Below are 18,877 nucleotides of genomic sequence, written 5' to 3'. Positions count from 1 at the left end.
GTAAACCTTACTATACCCCACAACTGTTATAGATCTAGTGTACCTGCTCATCGTTATACTAGATTGTTCCAGAATCACATGTTGCAGACGATAAATTTACTCTCTTTCTATCTTCTTTCTTTGTCTATTAATGATATTTTATTTGTTTGTTATTAAAAAACCCGAGGCCGGTTGGGCTCGTGATCGTCGAAACCCGATCGGGCTGACGGGCACGGGCGGGCTGCGAGCACCAGAAAGGGACTAAGTGTCTCGGCCGATCCGCCCAACGGTCAATGTGGGCTTGAACTTCCCGTGCCCGATCCGTCAAAAATAGGCACGTGGGCGCCGTACCCGACCGAAATCCAGCCCTAGTCAAAGATATCTCTCAAATTGTCTGATCCTTTTCTTTCTTTCCTTTTCGTCTTTGTTCAGGAAAATTACTTTTGGGGTATTGGAAATCTGCTGGGCTAAAGGAAAAAACCGAAAATGGAGAGTAGTTGTTGGAGGCGATTGAATTCCCTTTCTCGCCATTTACTAATCAACAATGAAACCATTAAACCCCTTCATTTGGTAAGTACTCCTTCATTTTAGCCCTAAAACTTTATTTTCATTATTACCCATTCATCACAATTTAGGGATATAGGAAATTTTAGCTCACCATCTCCAAATTCATATTGGCAAACTCACTCCACTTTATTATTGTGGAAGAATAGTCCCTCATGGGAAAAGCTAGTAACCAAGCATATAATTTCTAGGTCATCTCTACTCACCTCCAATGGGTTTTGTTTGGATGGTTAACATACTTAACATATTGTTCTTATTTTTTTCAGAATTGTTTGAGTGGTACTGATGGAGGGAAATATATGAATTCAGAACCTGTTATTATAGGAGCCATGATTTTGGACATTGCTGCCACGCCTTCTATAGAGTCGCGTCCTAGGACTACTACTCCTGGCAAGGTATATCTTAATGCTACCCTATGTTACTATCTAGCATGGATACACTCCGATAGTATTGTTAGATACTTGGGCGAGTATCGAGATTTTGAATGTACTCTTGTGTGAACTTAGAAAATTACACTAGGACAATAAAATACCACTGTTTATGTCTTTCGTATACAATGTAACAAAGGTTGGCCCAGAAGAAAACAATCATAAGAAAATGAAGGAGCTAACCTGTCCGATCAGCATACGAGCCTTTTCGACTTGCCTTACCCAATTACCAATACATATTACCGATGTTGTATACCAATACTCGTACTAGCCTCCATGTTAAATAGATGCTAACCTATTACTTTGTAGGAAAGAAGCTTGTTGTTTTGTTTTAAATATTTAGTGGGTGAATGATTTTGACAGAGGAAGTACAGTGAGTTTATTCTTGGATTACTTTAGTTCGTTGAACAGAGGGTCAATGAAACTAAGATTTCTTCTTGATATACAGACATGTTTCGGTCAAGAATTAGAACCTCGACCTGAACTATGTTCAAGAACTTGGAAGTTTGTTGGGTTTTTTTAGCAAGGGAAGAATAGAGGATACCTCCTTTTCACGTATCGGGGTGTTGGCATATACGAGTCCTTCATTCTTTTATCCTTTTTTTAGGTGACTATATCTTCAAGTAAATTGAGATGTTGTTTTTGTCAAGTATTTCCTAATAACTTTTTATCTGTCTTCGGAGGTGTTTCACTTAGGTTCAGTATATAGCAGGAGGTGTAGCAAGGAATGTCGCAGAGTGCATGACAAAGCTTGGAACTAAACCGTTTATGATTAGCACGGTTGGAGTTGACATGGCAGGTGATTCAATTTTGAGTCGAGTACGGTCTCAAGTTTGCAATTTAGAGGCTGCTATCTTCAAGAATTATAACAATCTCAAGTGAAGTAGCACCGTTATTTCAAATTTTCACGCCCAAAGAAGGTAGCACCTGGGACTTACCAATTTGCATATTAGCCACGTGTAGCCCTATGTGCTGAAACCCAGCCTTTGTTTCAGCTAATTGTTAATCTTTTATTAGAACGAATGAACAAATTTATGGAGAACTGTCTCTCAAATTGACTGTTCTTTTATTTTTTCAGGAAATTTACTTTTGGGCTACTGGAAATCTGCTGGGCTAGCTATAGAAGGTAATTTTAATATCTTTGCAAGATCTTTCTTTTTGTGACACACCAAGCTTTAGTAGTCATCGATATCGTCCCCGCTTGGGACACCCAAATCCAAGCCCAGCAGTGACAAGGTTTTGTTATTGGCGATGGCTCCACGAGCCCAACCGAAAAACCTCGACACTTCCTAAGCTTGAGCGTACACCTATAGCCCGTACTCTCTCCTAAGCAATGTGGGACTATCACTACTTCTCGTTCTTCTTTTGAAGAAGCTTTCTTTCTTTTCTTGGGAGAAGCTTTCTTTCTTTCTTCGTGGTGATTGTCCAACCACCAAGTTTAGTCGATTCTTACACGAATGGTTTGCAATAGGAATTCAAAGACGCCAAGATGTTGGGACTCCTGTCGTATGCAACGTCTTTGACGCTGATGGAGAGTTGGCAGCTGCAGTTGCAAGCGTAGAAACAATTGTTAAGTCAATATAAATTGTTACTGTCGTTGCACCAGATTTGTTAGGTCGCCAGCCAAAATATATTAATCTGATGGTGCTTTTGCAACAGGAGAAGTTTCTTACAAAAGAATGGATTCAACAGTTCAGCAGCAATATATTTTCTTCCCCAGTATTGATGATCGATGCAAACTTAAATCCATCTTCACTTGAAGCTTCTTGCCGAAGTACATATGTTTACTCCTTTTATCATGTAAAATTCGATTATGGGTGACCCTTCATTAACCAAAATCCTGCTCTTTTCCATTGCTAACCGTAAACATTTTATGTTTCTTATAATCTCTATTAGTTGCGGCAGAATCTGGGACCCATGTGTGGTTTGAACCTGTATCGGTTGCAAAAGCTCAAAGAATTGTTTCAGTCGTCAAGTATGTGAGTATCGATATTCTTGCGAATTAGTACTTTTCAGACCAGATATGTAACTTGGGTAATGCATATCAAATCATATGATACCCTCAGAGAGAGAGAGAGAGAGAGAGAGAGAGAGTTCATAATTCACTAGATCATCGGACGCATCTAGGATACCTAACGGTTCTATTGGGATGTCTGTAGTCGATAAAATGTCGTAAAAGCTAGTCGAGCCATTTTTGCCTCGAATAGCCTGATTGTAGATTATACATCCCCTATGTACATTCCTTGGTAGTTAAAATTATGTGCTTTTAGTTTTAGTTTGATTGATCAGGATATCTTAGCAGGTAACTTTTGCCTCACCAAATGAAGACGAACTTATTTCTATGGCAAATGCTTTGTCATGTAACAATCGATTCACTCCTGTTCAAATGGTGGATAACACTGGAAGGAGGCGATCAATAGAATGTTTGTTTCAGATGCTAAAACCAGCAATAGAGGTGTTGCTAGAGAATGGTATCAAGTTTGTGGTTTTGACTCTCGGACCAGATGGTGTGTTCTTATGCTTTAGAGCTGGTTTCGATTTGATGAAATACCAAAGGAAGAACGTCAAATCTTGGAGCCACAACAATCAACTATGCGAAATTGTGACTTCGAGTTGTCCTGCAAATAGGTTTGTTAATGAGTTAAAGAGAGGAAGTTCGCATCTGAAGGTGGTGCATTTTCCGTCACTCCTTGCATCAGTTGTGAGACTCACAGGTGCCGGTGATTGCTTTGTTGGCGGGATGCTTTCATCTATATGTTCAGGTTTAAATCTGATGCAGAGTATTGCAGTTGGTATAGCTGCTGCAAAAGCAACTGTGGAGGTAGAAACTAATGTTCCTTCAGAGTTTTGTTTCGCTACAATTGCTGGTACGTTATTCTTTCTACATTTCTCGTTTATTTTCCAATATCAGACTGGTGGTTTTTGTTTTTTTCTCATTGTTTGAGTCTGACATGTTTGACTCGTCTGAATGTGAGGCATTTGGTTAAATGGACCAAAAACGACCCAATCGTCCATTCAGGTGAATCTGACAAAACCGAACATTTTGAAATCTTACTTGCATCAATTCAGACCTCGAGTCAGATTTCAAATCTGACTTAGAAAACAAGCACTACCTTAGGCTTGGTTTAATATTTCTTGCGAAATTCTTTTGAATAGCTTCTATCTTTGCGTTTTGACAATCCGCTTTGAAATAAAGCAGCTTTTGCAAGCATCGCTTACGTTGCTTTCGAGAAATCGGTTGCTTATAAAAAAAACCCACTTCATACTTCTTCTGAATTACCATATCTGTAAAACAAAAATTGTAGAGAATTACTTTTTGTGACTATATTATAAGAGAAATCCCAAACTAAGCCCTAGTTGGCAACGACCACTACAAGAACCAAGCACTAGGTAGTGCTAAAAACAAGAAATTGCGTATTTGTTCTTGATTCAAAAAGTGCGATATTCATACTCTTCGATTCTATGAGTAAATTGAAATTCTGTTGATAGAATGAGAATGCAGATGTGATTTCTTGATATGCAGATGATGCAAGACGGATATACTCTTCTGCGAAAGTTCTAAGTGACTAAACGACATAGTGATCATTGGATTATTCTTTGGGCTCTTGTGCTAGAGTTTGAAGGTTAGTATTCTTCCTTTCTTTTAAATAACAGCTGCTATTTTTGCCACAAGAATATCCTATCATTGTTTTCCCGTAACTTCAAGATATCCAGTTTTCTGCCATGGTGCAACTTGTCACTGTTTTTTTTTTTTTTTACAGTTAAAGCCTTTGCATCTTATCGTTACTTTCTATGTGATCATTTTTGCACAAACCATCGTTCGAATGAAAGATTCTTTATAACTACCCTTTTCAGTTATAAATGTAACGGAAACTACGGGTATGAAGTCGTTGTAGGCCTAATTTTGGTTACGCATATAGCCAATCTTAAAATATCTAAAGACCAAATATCAACATCATATGATTATCTCATTGTATTTCTATATTAATTTTATGCTTCATATAAATATGTGTTGACAGTTTAAGCATGACGACTATGGAGGTAAAAGAAAGATTTCATTCCATCGAAGAGAACTAATGAATGAAGAAATACCAAGCATTTTTCGTCATTGACATTCGATTTAGAGTTGAAACTTAGAATTGACCTTTCAAGTTGTTTATTATATTTATGTTGTTTGTGCAAGTGTGATTGTACTTTGATTCCTTCTTTGTGGCGTACAATTTCTCGATTGTCAAAAGTTTTGTATTTAACTTGAAAAAGAGAAGAAACGAATGGACCAGACAATTATCGGTCGAACTGATTAATAAATTTAAGTTATTGTCTGTTTGAATGAGCAAAGGACAAGTCTTTTACATTTTCGACAGGGCAAAACAATTGACTCAAAACAGATTTCGCCATACATGAGTAGCTCACTCCAGGACTCCACACCCTAGAGAGCAAGATCCAGGCCGACCGACGTGCAGCTGGGAGGCAACCTATAACTTTTGGAGGCTTCCCTTTCCCCAACATCTAAAATCAAGGGGGCGAAGAATAGTAACCATCCCGGGTTGATTTGGGTCCATCTGAGACTAACCATTCAGATAAAGACGAGTCAAAGTTCTTACTAAATTCAGTAGTGAGTAAGATAAATCATAAAAACAAATTGAACTAACAAAATAACGGTTCTGTTAATTAGGAGAAATACGTTTTCCAATAACAACAGTTTCTATCAGGTCATTTGTTTATTTCGTTATATTAAGTCATAATAACGGAAATAAAGATAAGATAACGTCACGTGGGGTATCAGACTGTCTCACGTGCTTCTTCAAATTGAGCCACGTGTTATACACGCGTGAAACTTGTTAAGAGTTTTTAACCCGCAAAAATCGAAGTCTTCGCGTCATTTTCTGTTTCCCGCCTCTTCCCTCTCTCTCTCTCTCTACTTTCTCCCTCTAGAATTCATCGAGCTTCAACTTTCTCCTCATTTTGCCCTAACCCTAACTGAATTTCAAATAGTTATAGAAAGATCTTCATCTTCAATCAATCACGTGAATATTTATATATTTCAATCTTACGAACCTTCTTTTGATTATTAATTCTGATGGCGATTTTTTTCAGTTTTTGATAAGAAAGGAAGAAATCACGAGATTATTAGGGTTTTAGATTAGAAATCTTTTCTTTCATGGCTGAAAATGGAAGAAATAATTGTGGAGGTAATTTATCAACAGAGGCAGGTGGAATTCCGGTTGGACTTAATCGAATTAAAGTTCATCTTGGTGGATCTTCTTCAAAGAATGATCGATCGAGTTTTATGTCTGATGGTTCTCCTACGACGGCTTCTGGACTTGGTGGAAGTTTTCGAATTCCAATGATAGAGCACAAGTCGGAAAGAGAAGTACAAGGTATGGAATTTTGGGTTCTAATATTATTTACTTTTTTTACTGGAGTTCTTGTTGTCTTTCCTAATTCTCATTAGGTTTAAAAGTTTTTGGAGTAGGCTAGAGGATGAAATTACGTATAGAAGAATATTTAAATTCCTGAAAGATGATGAGGAAAACCTAACTACTTATTAACAATCAAACCATTAAAATGAAATGAAACGTATAAAAGCTCCGAAGTTTCTTTTAGTAATTCTATGAATTACTTCCTTGGAAACCAGTCCATTAGAAATTTTGAAGAATAACTCTGTACAACTAGATAATAACTCAAATTATGTAAGAATCATTGTAGATCAATCACAACGAAATGGTTTTTCATATACCCTGTAATTCTGTCAGCAAGAGGTTAAGCTTTGGCAGAACAAGCAGTTCACAATGGTGAAAGAAATTTTAACTGATTTTTTGGTTTTTTAAGGTCATCGTAAAGGAAAGAAATTTGCTCGTTGGTTCACATCGTATCTCACCAAGGGTCCTAACCAAATACTCAACAACCAGGTGAGGTTTCTTTTGCAAAACTTGTTAAAGTTTTTGGTCATCCAACTCAAAAACCAATTTTCAGTAAGTGGAGAGAACCTAAACATCATATTATTGGAAACTATTCTCACACGCCCCTTACATATGACATTTTTTTTTACCCTAACATTTGGGTGGCATGAAGCACATGTGTCCGTAGGGCCTATCATTTGGAGGCCTAGCTTTGATACCATTTAAAGGTTGTGGTCACTCAACTCAAAACCAATTGGCAATAAGTGGAGATGACTTAGACATTATATTATTGGTTACTATAGTACATTTTTCCCATGTGGAACTATTTTCAATGTGTTGACCCGACTTGCACCCTGAGCTTGGTGCCTTTAGCTTTTCCAGTTCCGAAGTTTAAATGTTGGCATGCCTGCTGATTTTACAGGTTGGTTACTTAGAGGTTAAAACACTCAGGAAGGAGGGTGTTGGGGCAGGCAAGTATTCAAATGGAAATGAATTAACACTAGAGGGATTGAGCAAACGAAAACTACCAACTGGCTTAAAAAGCTTTTCTCATGAATTAGGACCAAGGGGTGGTATACGGCCTCCCCATCCACGAGCACACAGTTATAATGATATGAAGGTAGAAATCAAACTTCAGTAAACAGCTCTTAAATCTTTGTAGATGTTGTGCACTTCTTATTGGATTTATGTTATTCCGTGAGGATGGTTAACATTCCAATCCTCATTATGGTTGTTATTTATTAACTTTCAGGAGCTTCTAGGATCTCTTCGTTCAAGGTTTGATGCTGCTAAAGTGGCTGTAGATGCTGAACTGACGACCTTTGCAGGAGATGTCGAAGAAATTCTTCAACATAATGACTCCTCATTTCCAGATGGACAGAAAACAGCTGAGGATATTCTGATTCTTGCCCAGCAATGCACAGAAATGACTTCTACTGAGTTTCGTGCAAAATGTGAAGGGATTGTGCAGGACCTGTCTGAGAAAAGGCAGCATTGTCAAGGAGGATTGCTGAAGCAGCTATTCACACATATGCTTTTCATTTTGACACGATGCACCCGGTTGTTGCAGTTTGAGAATGAGAGTGAGCCGATAGTTGAAGATTCTCTTTATAAATTCAAGCAATGCCTAGAAAGTATTCCTTCTGTTGGAGCGAGCTGGGGGACCCACACCGATACTAAACATCAATCACCGGGGTTGAGTACAGCATATTCTCTTCCAGAGAGAATTTTATGCAAGTCTAACTTAGCAAAGAGGAAGCTCACTATTTCGGATGATAAATCACTGACACAAGGTTCTCAGATTGACTCGCTATTAGGTCGAGTCGGCGTCACAGGATTTGATTCCAGGAGTTTTACTGATTCTACAGAAAGGGTTTTCTCCTCGTGCCACGAAGATACAGTTCGATGTGCTCAAGCTGGGGTATGTTTACCTGGAAAATCTTTAACAAAGTCCTGTGGTGATTCACTTCATGAAAATGACAGAGAGTCTGATGGATTGGATTCAGTAATATGTAGGATATGCGAGGAACTAGTTCCAACAACTCACTTGGAATCTCATTCATATATATGTGCTTATGCGGATAAATGTGACTTAAATTCTTTGGATATAGATGAGCGCCTCACGAACCTGGCAGAGATATTAGAGCAGATTGTAGAATCTTGTTCCCTTGGTTATTCTGCATCCTATGACAGTCCTGAGATTCCAAGATCCCAAACAGCAAACTCTGCTATTGGATCTGAAGGCCAGTCTCCTAAGGTAACCGAATGGCACAATAAAGGTGTGGAAGGGATGTTTGAAGATATTCATGAAATGGACACAGCTTGCATAGATGATTCACATCTTGGTAATTTGAAGGTCCCTTGGAGCATCAAGTTCGGCCATCATGGCCCACCCTCTTCTGCTGGGAGCATGACATCAGTTTCATCTACAAACACTCCAAGAACAAGCAATATTGACTTGTTTTGGTTAGACTATAACAATTCATCCGAACCAGAGGATGTTCAGCAGGTGAGATGGCTATACTGCTTCTTCTGCAGTTCTCAGCACCTATTTTTATTTCGTTCATCCATTGTTGAGTGCATTATGCATGATGTCCATCCATGTCTTGATACTACATACTATCAATGTTTGTAAAGGATGTTCAGTAAGCGTGCTTCTCACTAAGAAGGTACTCATACTACTTAAGTGATCTTCAACTTTATAAAGCTCCTGTTCGGGTGCCTAAGATGTTGGGCTGATTTATTCGCTGATAGAAAGGAAACTAGGAGAACTTCATTAGAGATTACCCTATCTAGGTTCTACTGATTGTGTTTCTCTTTTTCTAGAACAAAACATTAAATTATCCATATGAATGAGGAGGTAAAGTGACAAGAAGATATTTGGGAGTTTTAGTCTTTCGTTCTTTCTTTTCGATTTTTTCTCTTTTTTCTGGTTTTCTTTCTTTTAGCCCCTAGGGGTTGTATATCCTTGTTTCCCTCTCTTAATTAATTCAAAGTATTCAAAAAAAAGATATTTGACGTGATTAGATTAAATTAAGGCTTCTATACTTGCTGAGTGATCTTGCTCCAATACTCCAGACTGTTCAACTCGTCGCAGTTAAGCTTAAAACTTATATTCTTAGGAAATTCTTACTTTCTGAGAAGGCATCCTAGAACTGAGGGTTAATGTCACTCCAATAACTGTGATTTTTTTTTTTTTCAGATGACTGACCTGGCAGACATTGCACACTGCATAGCTATGACGGATCTTGTTAAAGACGGAGCATCCGATTATTTGCTGGAGTGTATGCATGACTTAGAGGACCTTTTACAGGATAGCAAGCACATGGCTCTTGTAATTGGTACATTTGGAAGTCGTATAGAGAGTCTCCTGAGGTAACTTTTGATTTAGATTGAGTGGATTTTAATTGTATGTATGTTACCCGGCTGGACATAACAAGAACTGCCGCACACTTATTTACCTGCTAAAATCTGGTAAAAACATTTGCAGGGAAAAATATGCACTTGCTTGTGGAGTGATGGATAACAGAAGTCCTAGGGATGTAAGCAAATTCAAAGACGGCAGTGGAAGCTCGGTGGACAGCGCATCCCAGAGTAGTACAACGTCAACTCCCTCGCATGGCATCCATAAAGAACGAACAAGCATTGATGATTTTGAAATTATCAAACCAATTAGCAGAGGTGCCTACGGGAAAGTCTTTCTTGCTCGTAAAAGAGCAACAGGAGATCTCTTCGCAATTAAGGTCTATACTCCTTAATCTAAGCTGTTGGTTATGTCTTTTGTTTACTTAGAGCTACGCAACATTGACTCTCAGACCTTTAGGCACCTGATACTGCACACTGTATGACAAGATGGACTGACTGTTCAAGCCTGGTACAATGTCAGCCTTGTTTAAATTAACAAGATAAAAACATCTTTTTTTGAATTTATGATTTTCTTTCATTTATCTGAAGGCATTAGCAGCTAAACAATATATACTCTCTATGATGCATATATAATAAGATAAGCCTATTCTTAGACTTTCTATCTCCATAACATTTAAAATCTAAACTAGTTAACTAAATAATCTTGTAGGTAACTACTCAACTAATCGAGCTTATAGACTTTACAAAGAAATTTGATTAATCAAGACTGAAAATTCTGGTATGTCAAAAACTGTTTGGCGAACCTACCCAAAAACGGTAATCCGATACGCGGGGGTAGAGATATGTTAACATTGCATTAGTTTGTTGCCAGAAAATTTTTACTCCACTGCTTTTCGTAAGGTTAAACTTTGGTAAAACATCTTCTCTCTTATTATAGTCATTTGACTGATTTGGAAATTGAGATATGTAGGTGCTCAAGAAATTGGACATGATTCGTAAAAATGATATTGAACGAATACTAGCTGAGCGTAACATATTAATCACAGTCAGGAACCCGTTTGTGGTAAGGTTCATGTTCCCGTTTCATTCTTAGTTCCTTTTTTCCTAATGTGATCAGCGGAAATGTATATTAAATTTTGTGCTCATTGATGGTTTCAAAGTGTTTTTTTTCTTACCGCAAGTCATTTATTTTCTCCTAATGGAATGAGGAGATAACTCTTTTTTTTCTTTTTGCAATCATTATCTTTTCGTCTTGAATTTACGACCATTCCAAAATTTGTTGCATTGAGGATCCCTGAGCAACGGTTAGGAAAAAAACTTGATATGCATCAAGTCATCAACTATAAATATAATATGGTCGCTTCTGCAGGTAAGATTCTTTTATTCGTTCACCTGCAGCGATAACCTGTATTTGGTTATGGAATACCTGAACGGAGGTGACCTGTACTCCATGCTTAGAAAAGTTGGTTGCTTGGACGAAGATGTAGCTCGTACCTATATTGCCGAACTGGTCAGTTTGAAACATATTTTATTCTGATATCCTAATTTCGTTCTAGATGTGTTTCTCTCCCCAAACAGATTGTCTAAGTCTAGCTTGTCCTAACTTATGAATTTAATCTTGTTCCAGGTTCTTGCTCTAGAATATCTCCACTCCTTGGGAATAGTTCACCGTGATTTGAAGCCAGACAACATATTAATTGCGCATGACGGGCACATAAAGGTTAGGACTTCGGTGTATAATTGTGATGTCATTTTGCACAGCTTAGTTCTCGTGAACCGTCCAGTTGCTCAACAATAATGCATGAGCTGGTATAGAATAGTATATCCCCCACTGCAAAGTAGCAAATACCATAACTTTGAGATGTAGCACTGGTTAGGTAGTTTTGCTTCCTACGCATTTGGTTACTTGCTACAGTTTCACTATGTCTAAGATCTCTGTACCAGTACATGCGAGCTTTGCCATTATATGATATTGATTATAACACTATTTCTCTTTCAACAGCTTACAGATTTTGGACTATCAAAAATTGGTCTTATTAATAGCACAGTTGACTTGTCCGAATCGGGGACAAATAGCAGTACTCTGATAGATGCTGATGACCTGCATAGTTCTTTTGAACAAACTGCACAAACAACCGATAGAAGTCGGAGGTCAGCTGTTGGAACACCTGATTATTTGGCGCCTGAGATCCTTCTTGGAACTCAGCATGGTTAGGACACAATTCGCTTTCATATTTATTCTGTATTTTGTGTAAATTGGGCGGTCAGAACTCACCTCAGCTGGTATTTTGCAGGTTATGCTGCAGATTGGTGGTCGGTGGGAGTTATACTATTTGAGTTTCTAACGGGAATACCACCTTTCAACGCTGAAAGTCCCCAGGTACTCCTCAGATACTTTTTTCAATATTTTACACACGAAGACTCACTGACCAAGTTTACTCAAATTTGTTGACTGCGGTTTGTGGTTAGGTGCAATTTTTCTTCTGTTATTGCCCATTTTCTGTCCACATATTTCTATCGATTCCTGTTTTAGTTTTTGGTTACTATGGTGCTCTTTGATTCTTTCATTTCTAATAATATAGTCAAGTTATTTTGTGCTGGAATTTGTGGTCTCTCTTTTATTAACCTTGACTCTACATGTCTCTACAGATAATCTTCGCCAACATTCTGAACCAGAAAATCCCATGGCCAGATGTTCCTAGTGACATGTCCTATGAGGCTCGAGACTTGATTAACAGGTCAGCTGCTTGCTACAACTTCCTTATATAACTTGTGTAGTATGATGTATGTACTTGAAGCATTACAGAAAGTAGCATTAGCCTGCATTGTAGTTCGTGTAGCTAGTCCGTTCGACTAGATCTTAGCTTACAGACCTACTTACAGCTGTAGCCTGATAGTTACCCTTGTCTACTGGTATTCCAAATGGGAAAGCGCCTCAGAAAATGTGCAGAGTTGGAGTTGAAACAAACTAAGTTAGTTAACAGAAGGCCAAACTTGGTGTATGGTATCCTAGGTGCCAAAACTAATGAATGTGCGGCACATTGGTTATTCTAATTAAAATTCCCCTAGTCAACTTGGTCTCATCACAGTTTCAAACGACCTGGGATAATCTGCTCTTGCTGCATCTATCTGTCAGTGTACCATGACGCAGACTAGCTATCTGGATTGCCCAAGTCATACTAGGCATGGCCAGTGGCTATTCGTTAGATCAAACACCATAACTACATTAAGTTTCTTTGCATCCTGTGAATGAGAAGATGTCTTTATTCACCTTTTAATAGATTTGTTTTCACAGGTTCCTTATTCATGACCCAGATAAGAGGCTTGGAGCAAATGGAGCATCTGAGGTAGTTTTCCACAATCATCTCATATTGGTTCTCTACAATTGGCTCATTACGGATCCATCTGAAATTCAATTGAGTATGTTCCTCAGCTTATTTTACTTTGTGTAGGTAAAAGCACACCCCTTTTTCAAGGGAATAAACTGGGACACCCTTGCCTTACAAAAGGTAACGATGCATGGTCTACTTAGTGATCTTTTAAATATTATCTATGTAACATAGACACCAATATGTGGGTGTTGTTATCCGTCACCCGTACAAAATTTCGGATACGATGAGTGAAAACGGGGGATACAAGCCATACAGCTATACATATATTCTCATTTTGTGGTTATTTGGTCCTTCTTTTTTTCTTGCAATTCTCTTTTTACTTTTCGTCAGCCATTGTTATTATATGCAAAAGACATTCACACATTACCTACTGAAGAAATTGGAGTATCAGAGTGTCCGATACAACATAAAACTTCCAACACAAGGGTATGAAGTATCCATAATATGGTTGAATGACACATAGGAAAGTGAAGGACAAAGGATTTCTCAACTATTGATTTTTCTTACGCAATAATGATCTTTGTATTGCACTTGCAAAATAATGGTCTTCATATTGCATGATATCACTTATGCTTTGGTTTTTGAAGACATGTAGAATGACGGTGGCGTTATTATTAGATTACGCTCAAGGAGAGTACTTAAACTCGAGTCTTTGAATGCTCTCGAGCTTTCTCCCAGCTAGCTTTGTCACTCTTATCCTCATTCGCTAAAATATTAAGTATCTTATGGCTTTCCATGAACTTAGTAGCTATAGAGTTAGAAGCCTTCTTAATTTTGTTATCTTTGTTCAAATTTTGCTTGCGTAAACTTGTTTTTTCTGATCTGGTATTATCTTTAAACACTTGTGGTTGGTTGCAGGCTGCGTTTGTGCCAAGCCCAGATAGTGCAGATGATACAAGCTATTTTACGTCAAGGTATTCTGAAATTTCTAATGGGATACTTGAAGTACACAATTCAAGTGATTGTGTGTCTGATACAACTGAATCTTCATCGAGCTCTGAACTTGAGGTAGCTGTAGATTCACATCAAAAAATTATGATCTCAATTTCTTCAAGAATATCCTTTTTGCCTTTCTTTCTTTTTTGTCAGAAGGGTTCATCCTATGTGTTTTCTTGTTGCTCAGATGGAGGAGGAATGTGGTGACCTGACCGACTTCGAATCTTCTCCTTTAGAGCTCTCACTTATGAACTTTTCCTTCAAGGTACTCTCTCTCTCTCTCTCTCTTAGAGCTACTCGAGACAGAAATTTGAGTATATTTGATGGATCGAATTGCAAAGGATCCAACAGTTTCAGATCAAATGTCCAGATTTTGAAGTACTTTAAATAAGATTTATTAAGAGTTATTAATACAATATTTTGGTTGCACAGAATTTATCTCAGTTGGCATCCATTAATTATGATCTGCTCATACAAAGTGGGAAGGAATCATGGAAGGGTTCTTCCCCGGGAAGACAAACAATGTCATGACTCAGATGCTTGAAGATTTTCTCTTCTAGTCTTTTCAGAAGTTTTTCACCAAGACGCTTCGACTATATCCTTTTATATCCCTAATAATTAGAAAGTGAGAATGATCTACATGGTGAGGTTTTGCGATCACCATTATACTATTATGTCACCGTTGTAAATATGTTAAAAAACGACTGCTAAAACCAAAATTTGGAGGTTCGGGTAAGAAAGGTATGTGTGTGTGAAGGGAGAGATTTGATTCTCCCAGTTTGTCAAGATTAATAAATTGAGGTGGTGTTTTGCCTCACCAACCCATTTGTGAAGCCTTACTTCGGCGCGGTTGTAATACGTGATGGACGATTGTATACAAAACGTATCTTAAAATGGCTGTCTTTTATCAAAAATTGGTAGTTAATGTTTTTGTTACATGTGAGGACTAAATGGCCCAAATTTTCGGGTAGGATCAAATGGTACCAGTCCAATTGGTCAGGTTTATTTTGGGTCTCACATTGTTCCTTTGGTTTGTAATCAGCGTGAAATTTAAACGGACCGGTAGTAGGGGTGGGAAAAAGATCCGGAAGACCGTTATCCGACCCCTTCGACCGAGATAAAAAGTGTCCATGGACACCCGATGGTTATAACGGTCAGTGTCCGACCGTCCCGAAAGAATTGGCGGACGGTCGCGGTCAAAATTCTATGTCGAAGGACCGACCGCCAGGGACGGAACTAGGAGTAGTAGTCAAGGGGGGCCGAACCAAAAAAAAAAGTGAAAAATCTAAGTCTACTAGTGCTTGAACCCAGGTCTCTCACGTCCAAAACTCGAACCTCTACCATCTCACCCACACTACATATATGTTATGCGTATGACTCGAACTTTATTGATGCAATAAATCAGAAAGCAATCAGCATTTCTAAAACAATTTACGGCAAGTCAAGGGGGGCCATGGCCCCCTTTGACCTGCATGTAGATCCGTCCCTGCTGACCGCTAACCGACCGACCAATATAGACTCTCCAAATAACCGACCGATACGAGTGATCGAATAGGTTGACCGACTAAACTGTCCTCATTTTTACAAGTTGACAGTTGAATTTTATAGACATATGAATATATGATGGTCGTTGGCTATAGTCATATAGTCCTCTAGAAGACCAAACATTAGTACATGGTTTAATTATATTTTGTCAAATGATGACCAACTGTGTTTTCGTTTTTACATTTACTTTTGATTTCTTGGTTAAACATCTTCATTTGTAAGTAATTTTGTTTGTAGTAATAAAAATAAAGTTCTGAATTGAAGTAAATTTTATTGCAAAGTCCGGACCGAGACCGTCCGGTGTCCGACTGGCCCGGTAAAATAAACGGTCTTGGACGGTCAATGGACAAAAAAATTCTTGAGAGTGACCGTCCGAGTCCGCCCGAGTAAATAAGTGGTCACCAACAGTTTATGTCCGAGTCGACCGGTTCGATGAAGTTAGAGTCCGATACCGATCGGTCTGGGCCGATTCCGACCCCTAACCGGTAGTGCTAGTGTTTGCATTTTGGACGCAGGGCGTCATAGTTGTCATATAGGCCTGAGTCAGGAGTCCAATTGCTTTGATTCGAGTTATTTGGAAGATCTAGATATACAAAAAAGATGTAGAATAAAATTTACTTCTCGATTGAGTTTAAAGATGTAGAATGAAACTTACTTCTCCTTTGAGTAGAAGCCCAAGGAGAGAGATGTAAAAAAAAAACATGTAAATTACGCCTATTTCTCTTGATATATTTCAATTGGTCTGTCCCTCTCTGAAAATAGTCATTGCCCCGACCTCATTGTAGCAGTATTAGAAGACCCCACAAGGTCACAACCACTAAAAATGGAAAAAATTAAAAAGAGGCAAAAGTAAGTACAGGATAGTGATGATGAATAGTGACATATATTGCTCTAAAGATGAGAATCCATGTTTACTTTTACAATGTATATATCTCACTTTTGTAATTCACTTTCTAGTGATTAAACCAAAATTTTGCTCAAATAATAATTTTTGCACTCATCTACTACCGTGGTGGGGCAATGCATATAAAACTTTAATCTATTACTAGTTATTATGATTTTTTTACGTACCTAAATGATTGTTATTAGTTTGTTGACTTTGTTCGAAGATAATCCAAAAAAAACAGTATCGAGATATAGATTTTTTTTTTTTCGCAAACAGACACAACTTTTCGAATGAATCTTAATCAAGTTATGAAAAGAAAACTATGCCAGTAATTCATTGCTATAATTGGTCTGCGAAACTAGAGGATGCTTGATGTGTATAGTTGATTAGTGATTAAATTATTTGAGAAGTCATTATATGGATGCTAATGATATATGTTATAAATCACTTAACTCGAAACACACCTAAATTAACTCATAAATTAGGTTAGGGATGTGTCATCATTAAGAAATATTATACTTGCATCAAATAGTAGTAATGGTGTTACACGTGAGAAAACAAAGTGTTTTTGAACTAAAAAGAAAGTCCATTGTAAATAGCACATGTTTAATAGTCAATGAAGAAATGATTCTGTGGGTGGATCAAAGTCACGCCGACCTTTTGGTTGTATTCTCTTCACCTTTGTGTTCTCTCTATCTTAAAACTTATCAACAAGGACATCCTCATCTTCATCAAAAAAAAAAAGAAAAATAGGACATCCTCATCATCCAAACTAGCACCTAGAGATTTTTTTGGGTGATTCCATTGACCCAAAGTCGGGGCACTGCATACGTTATCATCTCCGAGTCATTGCCACCCAGTATCCGTTAGTACCATCTTCGAGTAAAGGCGCGTCTGTATGGTAAAAACGATTTGTTCAAAAATTCGTTTCAACATATTCATCTTTTATTTTTTGATTAAAGCTCTAAAGGTGTCAGTGGTCGAAAAAGGATCCGTCAGTTTAGTTTCATTATATGAAGCCAATTAGTCAACCATCTCTCACATAATTTTGACCGTAGAACATTATTAATTAAATTACTTGTAGCCCTAATTAAAGATTAAAAATTGATAAAAAAAAGGTATTTAAGAATTATAAAAGTAGATTATTATGATGTATGTAGGTCACCACAAAAGATGATCAAATTTACTACTCAACAATATCCCAATATGGCAATAGTATAACTCAAGATGACCCATTAATCAACTCTTACTACTTTTTCTTTTCAAAAGTGAACCCTATTTTTTATGAACTTTTAGCTTTTTCTTGATTTAACTTAAAAGTTTGAAATTATGGGTATGTGTTTTCACTTTTTCTTTTCACCGTTTAACTTATAGCTGTGAATGGGGACATGGGAATATTAAGTTGAAAAAGTCAAATAACAATCTTTCGTATAAACCCTCATGCGTTTTTTTGTCTTTTTCCTAACTTTTGAAAAAAAAAAAAAAGTAGTAGTAACTCTATTGGTATCAGAAGACGGCTAAAATAAACGACAAAAAAACGTACCAACACGTTTCTGAAAATACCAGTCCTTTGGCGAAAGCAAAATAGTTTACGGTGTGTGAAGACTTGGTCAAAAATTGGTCAATTTTGTATGATAATTTTATTTTATAGAAATTATTTTTTACCTCTCTCTCCCAACCTCATCTCTCTCTCCCCACCACTCTCTCTGTTCTCTCTCTAGAAACTCCGATAAAGGGGTTTGAGAGTGACTTTTTTTATCTTTCTAGGTCGCCGCCTGGAAATTTTTCAGGTCGCCAGTTGGAGAAGGCAGAGAGAGTGGCGGGGAGAAAGAGGTAAAAAGTATTTCCCATAAAATATGTTTCCCCGAAAATTTTTCAAAATTTTGCATATTCCCTTTAAAATTTCACACCCCGGAAACTATTTAGCTTTCCCCAAAGCGCCGACCTTCTGGAAATATGAAGTACTAGTGTATCATTATGTTCGAAATTTAGTACTCCTTATTGTTTTATCCCGTTCGATCCCTCCATTATAAGCCGGTTGGTTAAACGAGAGCGTGTTACAACCGCAGGATTGATCAATTATTTGTCCTGTGACTGGTTTTCTTAGGTTCCGCCAATAGATTAATTTTAATTTGACCTCTGATTGTAACCACCTAGAATTTTGGCACCTATACATTCTAGTTTAGTTAGGGTGAGCAAAAATGGATAAACTATCAATCCAAACGGTTCGATGGACCAACTGAACTGAGCCAAACAAAACTAGATTGAGCTTAATCAGTCACAATCTTGGTTGGTCCGGCTTGGTTGATCAAGAAATAATCGACACTGATCGATGTTCATCCCTAATAATGTCGTTATTCAACCCTAAGAATAATTTTT

General features: G+C 37.7%; 2 protein-coding genes across 3 annotated transcripts; both read left to right on the top strand.

Annotated features, from left to right (window-relative positions):
• The first annotated feature begins 313 nt into the window (after positions 1-313).
• On the top strand, positions 314-5,293 carry LOC147541164 (pfkB-like carbohydrate kinase family protein). Its single transcript, XM_086638358.1, has 10 exons — positions 314-549; positions 810-938; positions 1,668-1,770; positions 2,050-2,097; positions 2,443-2,540; positions 2,631-2,745; positions 2,868-2,950; positions 3,274-3,838; positions 4,495-4,594; positions 4,991-5,293. The coding sequence occupies exons 1-9, from the start codon at positions 466-468 to the stop codon at positions 4,539-4,541; spliced, it is 1,272 nt and encodes a 423-aa protein (XP_086494484.1). The 5' UTR covers positions 314-465; the 3' UTR covers positions 4,542-4,594; positions 4,991-5,293.
• A 42-nt stretch (positions 5,294-5,335) lies between these two features.
• On the top strand, positions 5,336-14,981 carry LOC147541163 (Protein kinase superfamily protein). Of its 2 annotated transcripts, none has more exons than XM_086638356.1 (17): positions 5,336-6,352; positions 6,804-6,883; positions 7,296-7,493; positions 7,626-8,882; positions 9,576-9,748; positions 9,864-10,116; positions 10,710-10,802; positions 11,109-11,249; positions 11,367-11,459; positions 11,742-11,949; positions 12,034-12,119; positions 12,389-12,477; positions 13,035-13,086; positions 13,192-13,248; positions 13,990-14,139; positions 14,255-14,332; positions 14,500-14,981. In XM_086638356.1, exons 1-17 carry the CDS (start codon positions 6,133-6,135, stop codon positions 14,596-14,598), a joined length of 3,327 nt encoding a protein of 1,108 aa, XP_086494482.1. In that variant the 5' UTR covers positions 5,336-6,132; the 3' UTR covers positions 14,599-14,981. The 2 variants fall into 2 exon arrangements, with proteins under 2 accessions (XP_086494482.1, XP_086494483.1); XM_086638357.1 differs by having other exon boundaries at positions 5,842-6,352; positions 10,710-10,807; positions 11,114-11,249.
• The last annotated feature ends 3,896 nt before the right edge of the window (positions 14,982-18,877 follow it).

Source organism: Eschscholzia californica, unplaced genomic scaffold (assembly GCF_041429995.1).
Source record: "Eschscholzia californica isolate CP2 unplaced genomic scaffold, dmEscCali1.0.p SCAF_4, whole genome shotgun sequence".
NCBI classification, from domain to species: Eukaryota; Viridiplantae; Streptophyta; class Magnoliopsida; order Ranunculales; family Papaveraceae; genus Eschscholzia; species Eschscholzia californica.
This window is presented reverse-complemented; position numbering and strand designations above follow the sequence as displayed.

Excerpts from the sequence above, each read along its gene's own strand:
- LOC147541164 (XM_086638358.1), top strand. The coding sequence starts at position 466 with ATGGAGAGTAGTTGTTGGAGGCGATTGAATTCCCTTTCTCGCCATTTA. Across the intron at positions 1,771-2,049 it reads GGTTGGAGTTGACATGGCAG|GAAATTTACTTTTGGGCTAC; the intron begins GTGATTCAATTT and ends TTATTTTTTCAG. Across the intron at positions 2,951-3,273 it reads TTGTTTCAGTCGTCAAGTAT|GTAACTTTTGCCTCACCAAA; the intron begins GTGAGTATCGAT and ends ATATCTTAGCAG.
- LOC147541163 (XM_086638356.1), top strand. The coding sequence starts at position 6,133 with ATGGCTGAAAATGGAAGAAATAATTGTGGAGGTAATTTATCAACAGAG. Across the intron at positions 9,749-9,863 it reads CGTATAGAGAGTCTCCTGAG|GGAAAAATATGCACTTGCTT; the intron begins GTAACTTTTGAT and ends AAACATTTGCAG. Across the intron at positions 11,460-11,741 it reads CGCATGACGGGCACATAAAG|CTTACAGATTTTGGACTATC; the intron begins GTTAGGACTTCG and ends CTCTTTCAACAG.